General features: G+C 43.4%; 1 protein-coding gene across 4 annotated transcripts in view; it reads left to right on the forward strand.

Annotated features, from left to right (window-relative positions):
* KIF13B (kinesin family member 13B) overlaps positions 1-14,369 on the forward strand; it is a 145,266-nt gene that overhangs the window by 68,475 nt on the left and 62,422 nt on the right. For all 4 annotated transcript variants that reach the window (XM_030446827.1, XM_030446829.1, XM_030446828.1 and 1 more), the window contains exons 9-12: positions 4,005-4,117; positions 4,513-4,624; positions 9,772-9,984; positions 12,546-12,656. In XM_030446827.1, the coding sequence (XP_030302687.1) occupies positions 4,005-4,117; positions 4,513-4,624; positions 9,772-9,984; positions 12,546-12,656 (549 nt within the window). The remainder of the gene's footprint in view (positions 1-4,004; positions 4,118-4,512; positions 4,625-9,771; positions 9,985-12,545; positions 12,657-14,369) is intronic.

The raw sequence follows: 14,369 nt of genomic DNA on the forward strand, positions 1-14,369 counted from the left end.
AAGGGCCTTCAAGATCATGTAGTTCAAACCATGAGATGGGCAGGGACACCTCCCACCAGACCAGGTTGCTCCAAGCCCCATCGAACCTGGCACTGGGTCTGTTAAGCATGGATTTGTCCCTTGCTTTCATGTATTTCACAGACTTTACAGAAATGTTGGTTGGAAGGGAGCTCAGCAAGTCCCTTGCTACAGCCTCCCACCCATGTGCACCAAAAGCAGAGGATGGGGTCAGCTGTGGCTTTGTTGGGGTCAGCTTTGTGTCTGTGCTGGGTTAGGAACTGGCTGGAGGGCCCAGAGAGTGGTGCTGAACGGGGCTTTATCAAAATGGCGGCTGTGGTGTCCCCCAGGGATCAGTGTTGGGCCCAGTGCTGTTCAATATCTTCATTGATGATTTAGATGAGGGGATTGAGTCCATCATCAGCAAATTTGCAGATGACACCAAGCTGGGGGGAGTGTGGATCAGCTGGAAGGCAGGAGGGCTCTGCAGAGGGACCTGGACAGACTGGAGAGTTGGGCTGATCCCAACGGGATGAGGCTCAACATTCCAAGTGCCGGGTCCTGCACTTTGGCCACAACAACCCCATGAGGAGCTCCAGGCTGGGCACAGAGTGGCAGAAAGGGAGCTGGGAGTCTGGATTGCCAGGAAGCTGAAGAGGAGCCAGCAGTGTGCCCAGGTGGCCAAGAAGGCCAATGGCATCCTGGGCTGTGTCAGGAACAGCGTGGCCAGCAGGTCCAGGGAAGGGATTCTGCCCCTGTGCTCAGCCCTGGGGAGGCCACAGCTTGAGTCCTGTGTCCAGTTCTGGGCCCCTCAGGAAGTTCAGGCAGGAGATTGAGGTGCTGGAGCAGGTCCAGAGAAGAGCAAGGAGGCTGTGAAGGGATCCAGCAGAATTGCTGTGAGGAAGGGCTGAGGGAGCTGGGGGTGTTGAGGCTGGAGAAGAGGAGGCTCAGGGGAGACCTCATCACTCTCTCCAACTCCCTGAAAGGAGGTTGGAGCCAGGGGGGGTTGGGCTCTTTTCCCAGGCAACTCTCAGCAAGACAAGAGGGCAGGGTCTCAAGTTGTGCCAGGGGAGGTTTAGGTTGGAGATTAGAAAGAATTTCTTTGTCTGGCTGCTCCCTGTAATACTCATGGGCTTGCACCCCAGGGTAGGGAAATCATTTTTAATAGGTTTGTGGGTGAAATGTGGGTTTTTGAAATGGAAAGCAAAAGTGAAAGCCTTAAGTTCCAGCAGACTTGCTGGGGGGTGCAGGAAGGAGCTCCTAATCCTAGAATCCTAACTAAAGAAACACTTGTTTAGAAGCAGTCAAGTGTAGTACAGACCTGGAGCAGAAACTGAAGATACAATGTGTAGGTGCAAAATAAAAGAACACTTGAGTTTATATTTGGAAATCTTGAGTATATATCTAGAAATCTCCTTCCAGGGGTTATTTCATGCAAATATGTTTAAATTATCAACTTTATAAATAGAAACACTGCACAAATTTTGCTTTGCACAGCATTCATTTAATATTTCTATGTATATGTATTAAGTGTCTGAAAGACATTTAAATGTGAAAGTATTTTTCTTTACACTTCCTTATATGTAAATAAACCTTGGACGTGGGGGTGAAATACATTTATGTTAATAGTATGCCATCCCTCACAGAAAATGGTGATAAACCAGAACTGAGATAGATTTCCCATACTAAGAACTCATTAAGCTTCCTTGGTAGATGCTGTGCTGGGGCAATTTATTAACTTCTTCAAAACCTTAAAGAAATTTTGAGTATCCATGGAGCACCCTGTGCTGGGTTAGGAACTGGCTGGAGGGCCGGGCCCAGAGAGTGGTGCTGAACGGGGCTGCATCAAAATGGCGGCTGTGGTGTCCCCCAGGGATCAGTGTTGGGCCCAGTTCTGTTCAATATCTTTATTGATGATTTAGATGAGGGGACTGAGTCCATCATCAGCAAATTCACAGATGACACCAAGCTGGGGGGGAGTGTGGATCAGCTGGAAGGCAGGAGGGCTCTGCAGAGGGACCTGGACAGACTGGAGAGTTGGGATGATCCCAAGGGGATGAGGTTCAACATTCCAAGTGCCGGGTCCTGCACTTTGGCCACAACAACCCCATGGGGAGCTCCAGGCTGGGCACAGAGTGGCAGAAAGGGAGCTGGGAGTCTGGATTGCCAGGAAGCTGAAGAGGAGCCAGCAGTGTGCCCAGGTGGCCAAGAAGGCCAATGGCATCCTGGGCTGTGTCAGGAACAGCGTGGCCAGCAGGTCCAGGGAAGGGATTCTGCCCCTGTACTCAGCCCTGGGGAGGCCACAGCTTGAGTCCTGTGTCCAGTTCTGGGCCCCTCAGCTCAGGCAGGAGCTTGAGGTGCTGGAGCAGGTCCAGAGAAGAGCAAGGAGGCTGTGAAGGGATCCAGCAGAATTGCTGTGAGGAAGGGCTGAGGGAGCTGGGGGTGTTGAGGCTGGAGAAGAGGAGGCTCAGGGGAGACCTCATCACTCTCTCCAACTCCCTGAAAGGAGGTTGGAGCCAGGGGGGGGTTGGGCTCTTTTCCCAGGCAACTCTCAGCAAGACAAGAGGGCAGGGTCTCAAGTTGTGCCAGGGGAGGTTTAGGTTGGAGATGAGAAAGAATTTCTTTCTGGAGAGGGTGATCAGGCATTGGAATGGGCTGCCCAGGGAAGTAGTGGATTCTCCGTGTCTGGAGATCTTTCCAAAGAGCCTGGATGTGGCACTGAGTGCCATGGGCTGGGAACCACGGGGGGAGTGGATCAAGGGTTGGACTTGATGATCTCAGAGGTCCCTTCCAACCCAGCCAATTCTATGATTCTATTCTATGAAATCTAAGGCATGTATGTGCCTAAATATTGAATACATTTTAAAGCTTAAGAAACGTATGGATTTTTTCCCCTCCTTATTTCAGCCTCCACCAATCCACAAAGTTTTCCTCGTTCTTTACTTGTTTTTTTTGTCTCCCTTTGCACTTCAAATCAGCAGTCAGACTATGCTAAACTCCTTCATTTCCCATAGCTTGGCATTCTGGTTTTGCTGTGGCAAAAAAAACTTTTTATACTTACCAATATTTTTTGTGTGGTCATGCAAGGTGGTTGTTCTGCTTGTGTCTGTGCCTTCCAGTGACTGCTGTATGAATTTCTGGAGCAGATTTCTCTGTTTTCCCATCTGCTATGGTCCTTCAAGTCCTGAAAATGACACGATTTATTATGGCTTGGTGATCACACTTTATTTTGAGAGGCTTAGAGTAACATTTTTGAAAGCATGGTTGTTCTGGTGATCCTGTTCATTTAGGGGGATGAAGCATTTTGCAGCTGTGATTCTGAGATGCTGCAGGAGAATGTGATGTGAGCCAGCTGTTCCCAAAGGCAGCTCCTCCAAATTGACAGATGAAATACACAGAGTGTTTCAGAATGTCATTTGGGGTCAAATGGGATAAAGGAATTTGTAGGAAAATCTGTGTTATGAGTTTAAATACTCAGTGTGGATTATTAAGGGTATAGGAGGATGAGGGTGTATATATGGCACTTGTAGTAATTTCTGTAAATTATAACATACTTCTTGTTGTGTCCATTCTTATTCTCTGAAAAACTGAGAAGAGCTTTGGTATAAAATCTGAGATTTTTTAGGAGGCTCTTCAAGAGAGGATAGGACAGACCCCATGTCTTGGTTCATTACTCCTTGGCCCCTACTACCTCTTCATTTTTCTTGCTTGAACATTTTACTCCTATACCCTCTGTTCCTTTCCTGTGGAGATTTCTGAGGTGTCTGGAAGATATTAAAGCATCTACTTTCACTTCAGATCCTCCTCTTGTTTCTGAAGCATCAGCCACTGCATCATCCCAGGATCCTGTTCAAGTCCAGTAACTTTCAGAGGACAAGTTCAAGTTTCAGTAACTTTCAGGAACAGCTCCTGAGAGTCTCATTCTGGACTGATCTTGATTCTTGTTTAAAACTATGTAGATTAATTTGAGTGAGCTTACAGTGGCTGTTCTCTGGTTTCTTTTGCAGACATCAGGAGAAAAAGTGGGCAAGCTGAGTCTGGTGGATTTAGCAGGCAGTGAGAGGGCAACAAAGACTGGTGCTGCAGGAGACAGGCTGAAAGAAGGAAGCAACATTAACAAGTAAGACTCTGATTATTTTCCTTTTTTTCATCAGTGAGATCACAGCTACTAAATACAGCATCCGTGTAAAACAGGATAAAATCTGTATAACCTCTTGCAGTTGGTTTTCTTCCCTTCTCTCCACTTCTCTTTCTGGCATACAATATTCTCAGGTGTTTGAATTAAAATAATTGGTGTTTTTCATTCTGTACTTGTATTTCTGCAACTTCCACATAACTGTGTTGTGGAGGTGTGAGGATGAAGGCTGAAAACCAGGAGCAGAGCTTCTGTGAGAAGAATTGTCAAAAGTGTACAGTGAATTTTCTTGGAAGAGCTTTTGGAAAGTGACTGTCTAAATATGCCTTTGGCTGGTGAATAATTACACTTTTTAATGCCTGCTTGTGTTCTCTGTTCAGATCCCTCACGACTCTGGGGCTGGTTATTTCTGCCCTGGCAGACCAGGCTGCTGGCAAGAACAAAAACAAATTTGTTCCTTATCGTGATTCTGTGCTCACTTGGTTGCTTAAAGTAAGTACTATGATTTTTGTTTGTTTGTTTGTTTAAGAGGAATAAAAGGAAAGGAGAGTCCCAGTCAATGAAATAAAATGCTGTTCTTTAGCCTCATTTTCAGTTTGAAGTTAACCAGAATTCTCTTTGGAAAATTAGCTGGATGCAAGCAATTAGTATCTCTACAGACTAAATATGTTCCCTGTCTTCTGCTGACCTTTTTAGTCCCTAAAAAATAAGGAACATCTTTTTTATTTTAAAATCTATTTTAAAAAAAAAATCATCTTTTTTGTATCAGTTTACATGCAGGTTCACACACAACCTTGGTGCTGTTACAGCTGCATTTTATGTACTGGCATGGTTAGCTCTGAGGGTTTTAATTAAGACCATTATCTTTTTCTAATTGTTTAACATATTTGTTAATATCCTCTGCTCCTCTCCTTTTGTCATCAGAGAGTAATTGCAGAGCATTATCTAAGCAACAGGTCAGAAGACTTTGTCCATCGTATTTATGTGAAATGAGCAGTGAAATAATTTTCAGTACTCTGGAGGACTCTGAGGGTTTGGGGCAAAAAGTGTGTTATGGGGGCACTTAAATTAATATCTGTAAGCTTTAAATGGAAAAACAAATGGCTAAATGTGAATTTTATGTATGTGGAAGTAAAAGGCAAGCTTTTGGGGCTGTTCCTCCCACCCTCTAGGTTCATTGACTGTAAAGTGTGGTCACCTGAGGAATAAAAATTGTGGGAGAGCAAGTTTGATTTTAGGTAGAGTCTGGGTTTCTCCTGTTCTCTGGGACAGTGACAAGCACAAATACAGCCACTTTTATCTGTGGGAAGCTTGCAGGCTACTAGAGGTGGTTTCTCTGTCCTGCCTTACCTGCTACAGCTTGGGTGGTCTGGGTTGAGATGGATTTTGAAGCATTCCTGAATGAGGTGTGGATGACTTCAGTCTCATCTTTGTAACCTGCATTTTGCTAAAAGTTTTTCATCCTTTGATTGCCAGGATGCTTCAGAACCATGTCTCACAGGATTGCTAACTTACTGAGTTTCCTTCTTTATCTTGGGCTCTGTTTTATTGTTATCAAGGAGAAACAAAGGTATTTGTTAGTAGAAAGATAATAGAATCAGAATAGTGTGGGTGGGAAGGGACTTTGAAGGTCACCTAGTTCCAACCCCCTGCAAGATAGAATCTGGGATTAAACTACTTTTTAGCTCTAAGAGCCTTTTTTGTCTTAGAATCACTAATGGCTGAGGTTGGATGGCTGAAGGTTGGATGTTACTCATCTTTTACATCCCTATGCCCATGCTTTTGGAATGAAAAGGTTATTGGCTTGCAGGTTATACAGAGGTGTGGAGATGTAAAAAAGATGTTTTCCATAAGGAGATCTGAAAGAAAAGTTGACTCCAGTGCTGAAGTAAAATGAAATTTCTACTCATGTAACTCCTTGACACCACAAACCTTCATTTCTCTCAGTGCTGTCTTTTAGTGAACCTTTAGGCATATCTACTCTGAACCAATTTAGACCAATTTTAGAACCACCATCACAGACACTGGACATGGAACAGCAGAGTCATGAGGGCTTCAGACAAGTCAGAATGATGTAACAGAACCAGTGTCTGTGTCCAGTAAAACAAATCCTCATTTCAGAGTCTTCCTTGCTCTGACACTTAAATATATTTTTCCTCAGTGTATTTACACTGAGTTTCCACTCAAAATAAACAATTTTTGGCTGTCTGCAAAGGTGGGAACCAACCCAGCAAGCAGCTTGCTTCGTTCTGCTGGGGTGACGTTTGTGCTGGGGTTCCTGATGTGGCTGCAAATCCTCTGAGCAAGCAGAATGGAAACTTCCCAAATGGATTTCTGGCCTTGTTGTCAGAATGAGTTCTGCTGTTCCATTTCTCACCAAATCCAGCAAGCAGACTGAGATTCCTGTTGAGCACCTCTCTGCTGCATTGGGGTGACCATGGCCATGGGATGTTCACAAACCCTGCATGATTTACTGCTGGCTGCTACTGAAAATACCATTCTGATCTCTAGATTGTTTTCACAGTGATGGTGGTACTAGAGAGAACTGGGTCTGCCTTAGCTTCAGAAGTACTTGAACTTTGTGTTTATCACATGTAAGCTCAGCCTTTCCAGAGGGATCTGCAGATCCCTCCTCATAGAATCATGGAGAGGGTTGAGTTGGAAAGGACCTTGAAGATCATCAACTTCCAGATGGTAGGGTAGGGACATCTCCTTCTAGACCAAGTGTTCCAAGCCCCATCCAACCTGGCCTTGAACATTTCCAGGAAGAGTCTGGTTTATTGGCTGCCTTTCTTGCTTAGCATTAAAGAAGCCACTGAAATTATTGCTTTTTACAACTCCTTGCAAGGAGGTTGTAGAGAGGTGGGTGCTGGACTCATCTTTCAAGTGAGCAATCATAGAAGCAGAGGAGATGTGCTGAAGTTGCACCAGGGGAGGTTTAGACCAGATCTGAGGAAGAATTTCTTTATTTCTTTACTGAGAGAGCAGTCAGGTGCTGGAACAGCTGCCCAGGGAGGTGCTGGAGTCCCCATCCCTGGAGAAAACTGTGTAGATCAGGCACTTCAGGACATGCTCTAGTGGGCATAGCAATATATATATATATATATATATATATATATATATATATATATATATATTTTACTGGGGGAGAAGGGGTGTTGATGGTTTGACATGGTGATCTTAGAGGTCTTTCCCAACCATGACAATTCTGTGGTTCTCTGAAATCCAATGGTTTTATCCATAAAACTTCACCTGACAGTCTGGCACTGGGCTTGAAGGGCTCCAAGAGGAGCTTTACCCACGTTCTTAAGGGTGTTTGGTGAATTATGGTGTCTCACTGAAATGGCCTTCTCAGCTTCCCTGTACCTCAGAGCTGCCATTCAGATAATGATGGAGCTAATTCAGATAATTTTGGAGCTAATTAGTACAGTCAAACTGTTAAAGGTTTGATGTGGAAGCCAAGTACCTGGCCAGCACCTTGATAAATGTCAACTTTTAATATAGAACAGGGATTACATTGCAGAAGGTTGGTCCTGACTTTTGAAGACTGCTGACAGATAAGAGGAAAATCTTGGCTTCTGCAGAACCAGAAATCCCATCAAATGAGCCATGGGCTTGGTAGAAGTTGTCAGCAGATGCTGTGGAAAAACATTTGGGAAACAGCCTCTTCTCCTTAGTAAAATGTGACAGGACCAGAAATGGATGGAAGCTGCATCAGGAGAGGTTTAGGCTGATGTCAGGAAATGTTTTTTCACTGAGAGGGTTGTCAGGCATTGGAATAATCTGCCCAGGACAGTGGTGGAGTCACCATCTCTGGAGGTATTTAAAAGGCATTTGGGGCTGGTTCTTAGGGACATGGTTTAGTAGTTAGATTATGGTGTTGGTCAAAGGTTGGACTGGATGAGCTTGGAGGTCTCTTCCAACCTAAAACATTCTGTGATTCTGTGTAACATTTCTGTGTGGATCCTCACAAGCCATGTGTTTATTGGGGTAAATGTTGGCTGCTCCTCAGCTGAGAAAAAACCTGATGCTGGTAGCATCACAGAATCACAGAATCATGTCAGGGGTTAGAAGGGACCTCCAGAGCTCACCCAGTCCAACCCCCCTGCCCCAGCAGGATCCCCCAGGGCAGGACACACAGAACACACCCAGGGGGGTTTGGAAAGGCTCCAGAGAAGGAGACTCCACAACCTCTCTGGGCAGCCTGGGCCAGGGCTCCCTCACCCTCACACTCCACAAGTTTCTCCTCAGCTTGAGCTGGAACTTCCTCTGTTCCAGCTCCAACCCATTATTCCTTGTCCTGTTCCTGGGCACCCCCAAAAGAGATTGGCCCCTTCCTCCTGAAACCCACCCTCAGGTATTTATAGCAATTATTAAGACAATAATAACAAATTAATAAGATGATAAGACTGTACATTCCAATTAACTTTGCTATAAATACTCTGACCATGCTGGTGTAGCTCCTCTGCTGGACATTATAGAAATGAAATTATGTTTTTTAACTGAAGAATTGACAGTTCTTTGTGTGCCCAGAGACATCAGAGTGCTACCAAAGCAACATCAGGTTGTGTGGTCAAGGCTTCTCTGACCAGTGATGCAACCAGACTGCTGTCAAACTATCTTAGGCATCAAAAAATAATTAAAAAAAAAATATTAAGGAAAGACTTAAAGGGGCATTTTAATGATTCCTAGGGAAAGCTTCATAATGGAAATCTTCAGATGTGCAGCTAATGTAGTCAGATCATTCTAATGGCAAAGCCTGACCTAGATTTCATGGGTTATTGAAGATGAAAGCTGATGGCATGGTTCATCTCAGAAAGGGATATATTAGGTAAAGACCAAACCAACCAACCAAAAAAAAAAAATTTCTGCAAAACTTAAACCAGAATATTTCTTTTAGATTGGCCAATCTTATAGACCCCAATTTTATGATCAATTATAAGACTGAATGTGAATGATTCCTTCCTTCTATTCCCCCCCTCCTTAACACATTGCTTTGCAGGAATGTGGTTTCACACCCTTATTCTCTGTCGACCAAATTCCAAAGGGGTAATTTCTTACATAACTTTAGATTTGTGAGCTGTGTAAGTGAGGGGAAGGGTCCTGTTCTGAAGTGTTTATAAGAATAAAATAGCCTATCTTTTTTTTATGAGGAGATCTTTAAGTAATATAAGTATTTATTGGAGACATCTCGCTTCCAGTCTTTAAAATCAGATTCTCTGAAATCACCATGCTTTCTCCTGAGCTCCTTCAGTAATAAAGATCTGAGAAGTCTAATGCTGAAGTGCTTGTATTTCTGGTTTAGAAACCTTAGCAGAAAACACAGAAGCTTTGAAGCCCTTGCTGGGCATTAGAAAGCCCCAAAAAGGGATTCTTCATTTCTTTTAAGCTCAAGCTGATTCTGAACTACTTGTCTTAAATGTGCCTGTAAAAAAACACAAAAAACCAGCTTATCTTGATTTACACAGCTTAAAATAGTAGTTTTGAACAGAGGAGCTCTGCCTAAAATGTTCCTGTTATTATTTGCCCACATCTTCTCCCAACCCTAAGTTATTTTTCGTTGCCAAAGTTCGGCTTCTGATGAAAAAAAAAAGAAAGAAACCTTGTGTTTTCATTTGGTAACCTCTGCCACTTTGCAGGATAGCCTGGGTGGGAACAGCAAGACTGCCATGGTAGCAACAGTAAGCCCAGCAGCAGACAACTATGATGAAACCCTCTCAACACTGAGGTATGCAGACAGAGCCAAGAACATCGTCAACCACGCCGTGGTGAACGAAGACCCCAACGCCCGCATCATTCGGGAGCTCCGGGAGGAGGTGGAGAAGCTGAGGGAGCAGCTCACAAAAGCAGAGGTAGGAATTTTAGTCTTGACTCATCAGTGAATCCTGTAAAAAAACCCCATTCCCAGGACTTTCCCTACCTGGCTCTTGGAATGACTGCGTGGTGCCCGTGGGGGATCTCCTTCTCTCCATTTTTCTGCACGTCAGCAGGGATGGGGATGGGAGGTACCAGGTTCTGTTTGAACACCAAAACCAAGAGGCAGGAAGAGGGATGGAGCCTGAAGATTGTGCAGTTTAAATATATATATTATAAAATCTGTGTTTTCTGAGAATTCAGCGTGGCTGCATCCTGCAAGATGTGAATTCAGTGAAATAATGATTGCTTGCAGGCTTTGCATGCTCTCAGTTGACTCTCCTGCAGGCTTTGGACAATGATATGAATATCTGCCTCAACAAAATTTTGGAAGGAGCGTGGTCTAAATGTTAGATGGAGGCCAAGAAGTAGTGTAATTCTGAGTTTATTCTCAAATGGACCAAAGCAGTGGTGATCTAATCTGTTTGGTGTGCAAAGAAGTTACAGGATCTGCCCCAGGAGGGATGCTCGGCACGCTGGCCCTAACATCAGAAATAACTGGTGAATTTTGGGCTGCTTTCACCTGAGCTGCCTAATATGCTACAGCATCCCATGAATGCATGACTCTTTAAGGATACCTCGAGTTAAATACACTAAAATTCCTCTAAAATAGGAACCACAGACTTAGCAGTGCTCTGACAGATGCAGGTACTCCCTGTTTCTTCCCTTTGGGAGCGTTTATGCCAAAATAGTGGCAGCTTTCCAAAGGAATGAAGTAGTGTTTCCTAAATATGAAGTAATAACTATTTCCTTTCCCAAGTATTAAAATCCCACCCTAGTTGTCATCTCAGTGACATTGACAAAGAGCATGGAAAAAATAGCAGCTTCTGCTATTAAGAAGCTGCACAGTAAAAGTCAAAAAACAGTTTTGTTGCCTTGTACTCCTTTCAGTTTTTTAATTTGTAGCCTCTCCACTTGTTCTTTCAGAAATGTGCCTAAATAACTTTATTTAAGCACTGACAAGTTATGACAGGTTACATTTTCAAAACTCATTTCTCAATAGAGAGGTTCCCATGTTGTGGTTTTGTTGGTTTGTTTTTTTCCTTTCAGTCTCAGTATCCTTTTCTCTCCTAAAGAGCCAAAGCAAAACACAACTTGACAGTTTCATTTTATTTTTTCCTCCCAGAAGGGTAAGGTATTATCCTCTTTTCCCCTTTTCTTTTTTAATCCCTATATTTTGATCTTTTCTTCTTGAAATTAATATCACATGTTTTAATTTGTCTGTTCCAAGACCACCAGCTTGTCCATCCTAAGCTGGGAATTTAAACTTAAGTGCTTCCAGCAAAGAAGCAGACCTGCTGGGCTGCTGTGAATCTGGGCCCATGGATCTCTTGTTTTTATAAGCATTGCAGGGAGGGAGGAGAATTATTATTTTACAGTTGAAGCATATGAAATATTGAGTAATTTTGCCTCGGGTCTGAATAAAAAGACAAACAAGACTTAGACCTTCAGAGTCACTGAGCATCATCTTCCTGCCCTGCTCCACAGTGTCCAGAACCTTTGAGCACTGATCATGTTTTGTCAGTCACAATAAATCTTTGTTCTGGAGGTTGTTTTGGCTTCACTTTCCTTCCTGGGTGGAATTCACATTCACTTTTGCCCTGTATTTAAGTATTTGAGATATTCAACCAGGAAAAGGCTACATGGGACACAGTTCTTAGACTGTTGTGTCTTGAGGCAGAAGAAACTCCTGTGTTAAAACAGGATTTTCCACTCCTGGCACTTGCTCCTTTTCTGGAATGAACTGCAGTGTAAACGAGGCCACTCTGCTTAATTTGGATTCCTCTGAGGAGTTTTGGTTTTGTGGTAAGGGAATATCTGATGGGGAATGATGCTTGCATTGTTCAATTGGCATTGCATAAACCAGCCCAACCATTTTCATCTTGTTGGCAGTAATGAAATAATTCCATCAAGAAGTCTGCAGACTTCTGTGTCAGGTAGGAGAGGAGGAATCTGCCAGGATTTAGCCTGGAGGAAATAAATATATAAAGTATGAAAGTCCCAGAATCATAGAATGCCTGGTTGGAAGGAACCTCAAGGATCATCTGGTCAACTGTTGATGTTCCTTCAACTTTTGGAGTGTGTGATGGATGCCAATGGGGTCATCTTCTTATTCTCAAGTTAATGTAGAATTCTCTTTAATGTCAAATGTGTGTGTAGTGGTGGGAAACCAGAACACCTCAGATGCCTTGATGTTTGCTATGGAAAGAAATAAATCCCACCTGTCAGGCAATATCAAAATCAACAATAAAAACGTGTTAGTAACGTGGCACTTTAGGTGACTGAGATGCCAGATATGAAACTAATTAATTTTTTTTTATGGATTTCACATTTCCAAGCAATATGTATTTTAAAATCCCCTCTCTTTATTGATAAGTATGCCTTGGAAAATGAGTAATGGTGTGTTTTCTTTTTTTCCCCATCTGTGTGAGAGTGATGTGGAAAAAAAACCAACAAAGCACAAACAGCTCCCTTGTTTTATTTGCTTTTATTTCTACAGGCAATGAAATCACCAGAACTCAAAGAACGATTGGAGGAATCTGAAAAGTTGATTCAGGAAATGACTGTGACCTGGGAAGAAAAATTAAGAAAAACTGAGGAAATAGCACAGGTTTGTTGCTTTCTTCCCCCCCCCTCCACTTATTTTTATGAAAAATAGGTATGTTTCCTTTGTCTGTCAGCTCAGAGAGGCTGTCTGAATCTCCCCCCACATTTATGGGTAAGTAGGTCAAGCTTTCTGCCCTTCTGAAAAGCTTCACTTAATTCCTGGGATAGCTGGGTGCCTCCCAGATTACTATTCCAATGACAATAATAAATTGTCACTGTATGCAAATGCAGAACTTATTTTAAAAAAAAATAATACTGCATGGATAAGAGGATTACAGGGATTTTTTGTTCTTCAGACAGGAAAATTGTTGTTTGTGTTGAAAGATGGGAGTGTTGAGAGCATTAAATGCAAGGTTTGGTACAGAGTGGCTCAACACACAAGGCAAAGAATGTCAAAAACCAGAACTGCTCAGGATCCCTGTGTGTTTTAACACTTCTCACACTGATATTTAGGATCTCAAAACATAATTGAACATGATGGTTATGTTGAAAAATTGTGGCAATCACCAGGATTAGTGCTTGACACTTTCCAGTTCTTACCACACAGATGCTGATGGGTGTTTTCAGCAGGGGGAGGGGGAGGACTTGGTGAAAGGTGATGAATAACATGTAATAAATAAGGAGAAAATGGAGCCTCTGATACAAAGCCCTCTTGTAGATGACACAAGCAGAACAGACTGTGTTGACTTCAGTTCTAAAGATCCAGTGTCAGAAATGCTGCTTGGGACTATGAGGGCTTCCTGGCTTTCAGTGCAGATTCCTACCATGGATTTTCCTCCCTGTGAATAACAGTAATAATTATAATAATTCTTATTATCTTTTTAAAATTACTGTTTTCATCCTACACAATAGTTTTTAGGCATAGAAACTCTGAATATGCAAGGAGGAGGAGGAACTGAAGTAATGGGCTCAACACTCCAGACCTGATCTGCCTTCGTTTTTGCATAGAGCTCCTGGCTTTAGCTCTTTGTGTCTTTAGATTCTCAGCATGGTGAGATGTTGCAGGGCTGGAAATTTCCTGAGCCTTGCAAGTTTGATTTATTTGATTGTTTGATTTATTTATGATTCAGGCTCTTTAGGAATCATAGAATCATAGAATCCTTGGGGTTGGAAGGGGCCTCGAAAGATCATCTAGTCCAACCCCCCCTGCCAGAGCAGGGCCACCTAGAGTACCTCACATAGGAACGTGTCCAGGCGGGTTTTGAATATCTCCAGTGAAGGAGACTCCACGACCCCCCTGGGCAGCCTGTTCCAGGGCTCTGTCACCCTTACAGGAAAAAAATTTTTCCGGATATTCAACTTGAACCTCCTGTGCTCCAATTTACACCCATTACCCCTTGTCCTATCACTGGTCACCACTGAGAAAAGCCTAACTCCATCTCCCTGACACTCACCCCTTACATATTTGAAAACATTGATGAGGTCACCCCTCAGTCTCCTTTTCTCCAAACTAAAGAGACCCAGCTCCCTCAGCCTTTCCTCATAAGGGAGATGTTCCACTCCCTTAATCATCTTAGTAGCTCTGCGCTGGACTCTTTCAAGCACTTCCCTGTCCTTCTTGAACTGAGGGGCCCAGAACTGGACACAATACTCCAGGTGCGGCCTCACCAATGCAGAATAGAGGGGGAGGAGAACCTCTCTTGACCTACTAACCACACCCTTTCTAATGCACCCCAGGATGCCATTGGCCTTCTTGGCCACAAGGGCACATTGCTGG

Source organism: Calypte anna, chromosome 3, assembly GCF_003957555.1.
Source record: "Calypte anna isolate BGI_N300 chromosome 3, bCalAnn1_v1.p, whole genome shotgun sequence".
Lineage (NCBI taxonomy): Eukaryota > Metazoa > Chordata > Aves > Apodiformes > Trochilidae > Calypte > Calypte anna.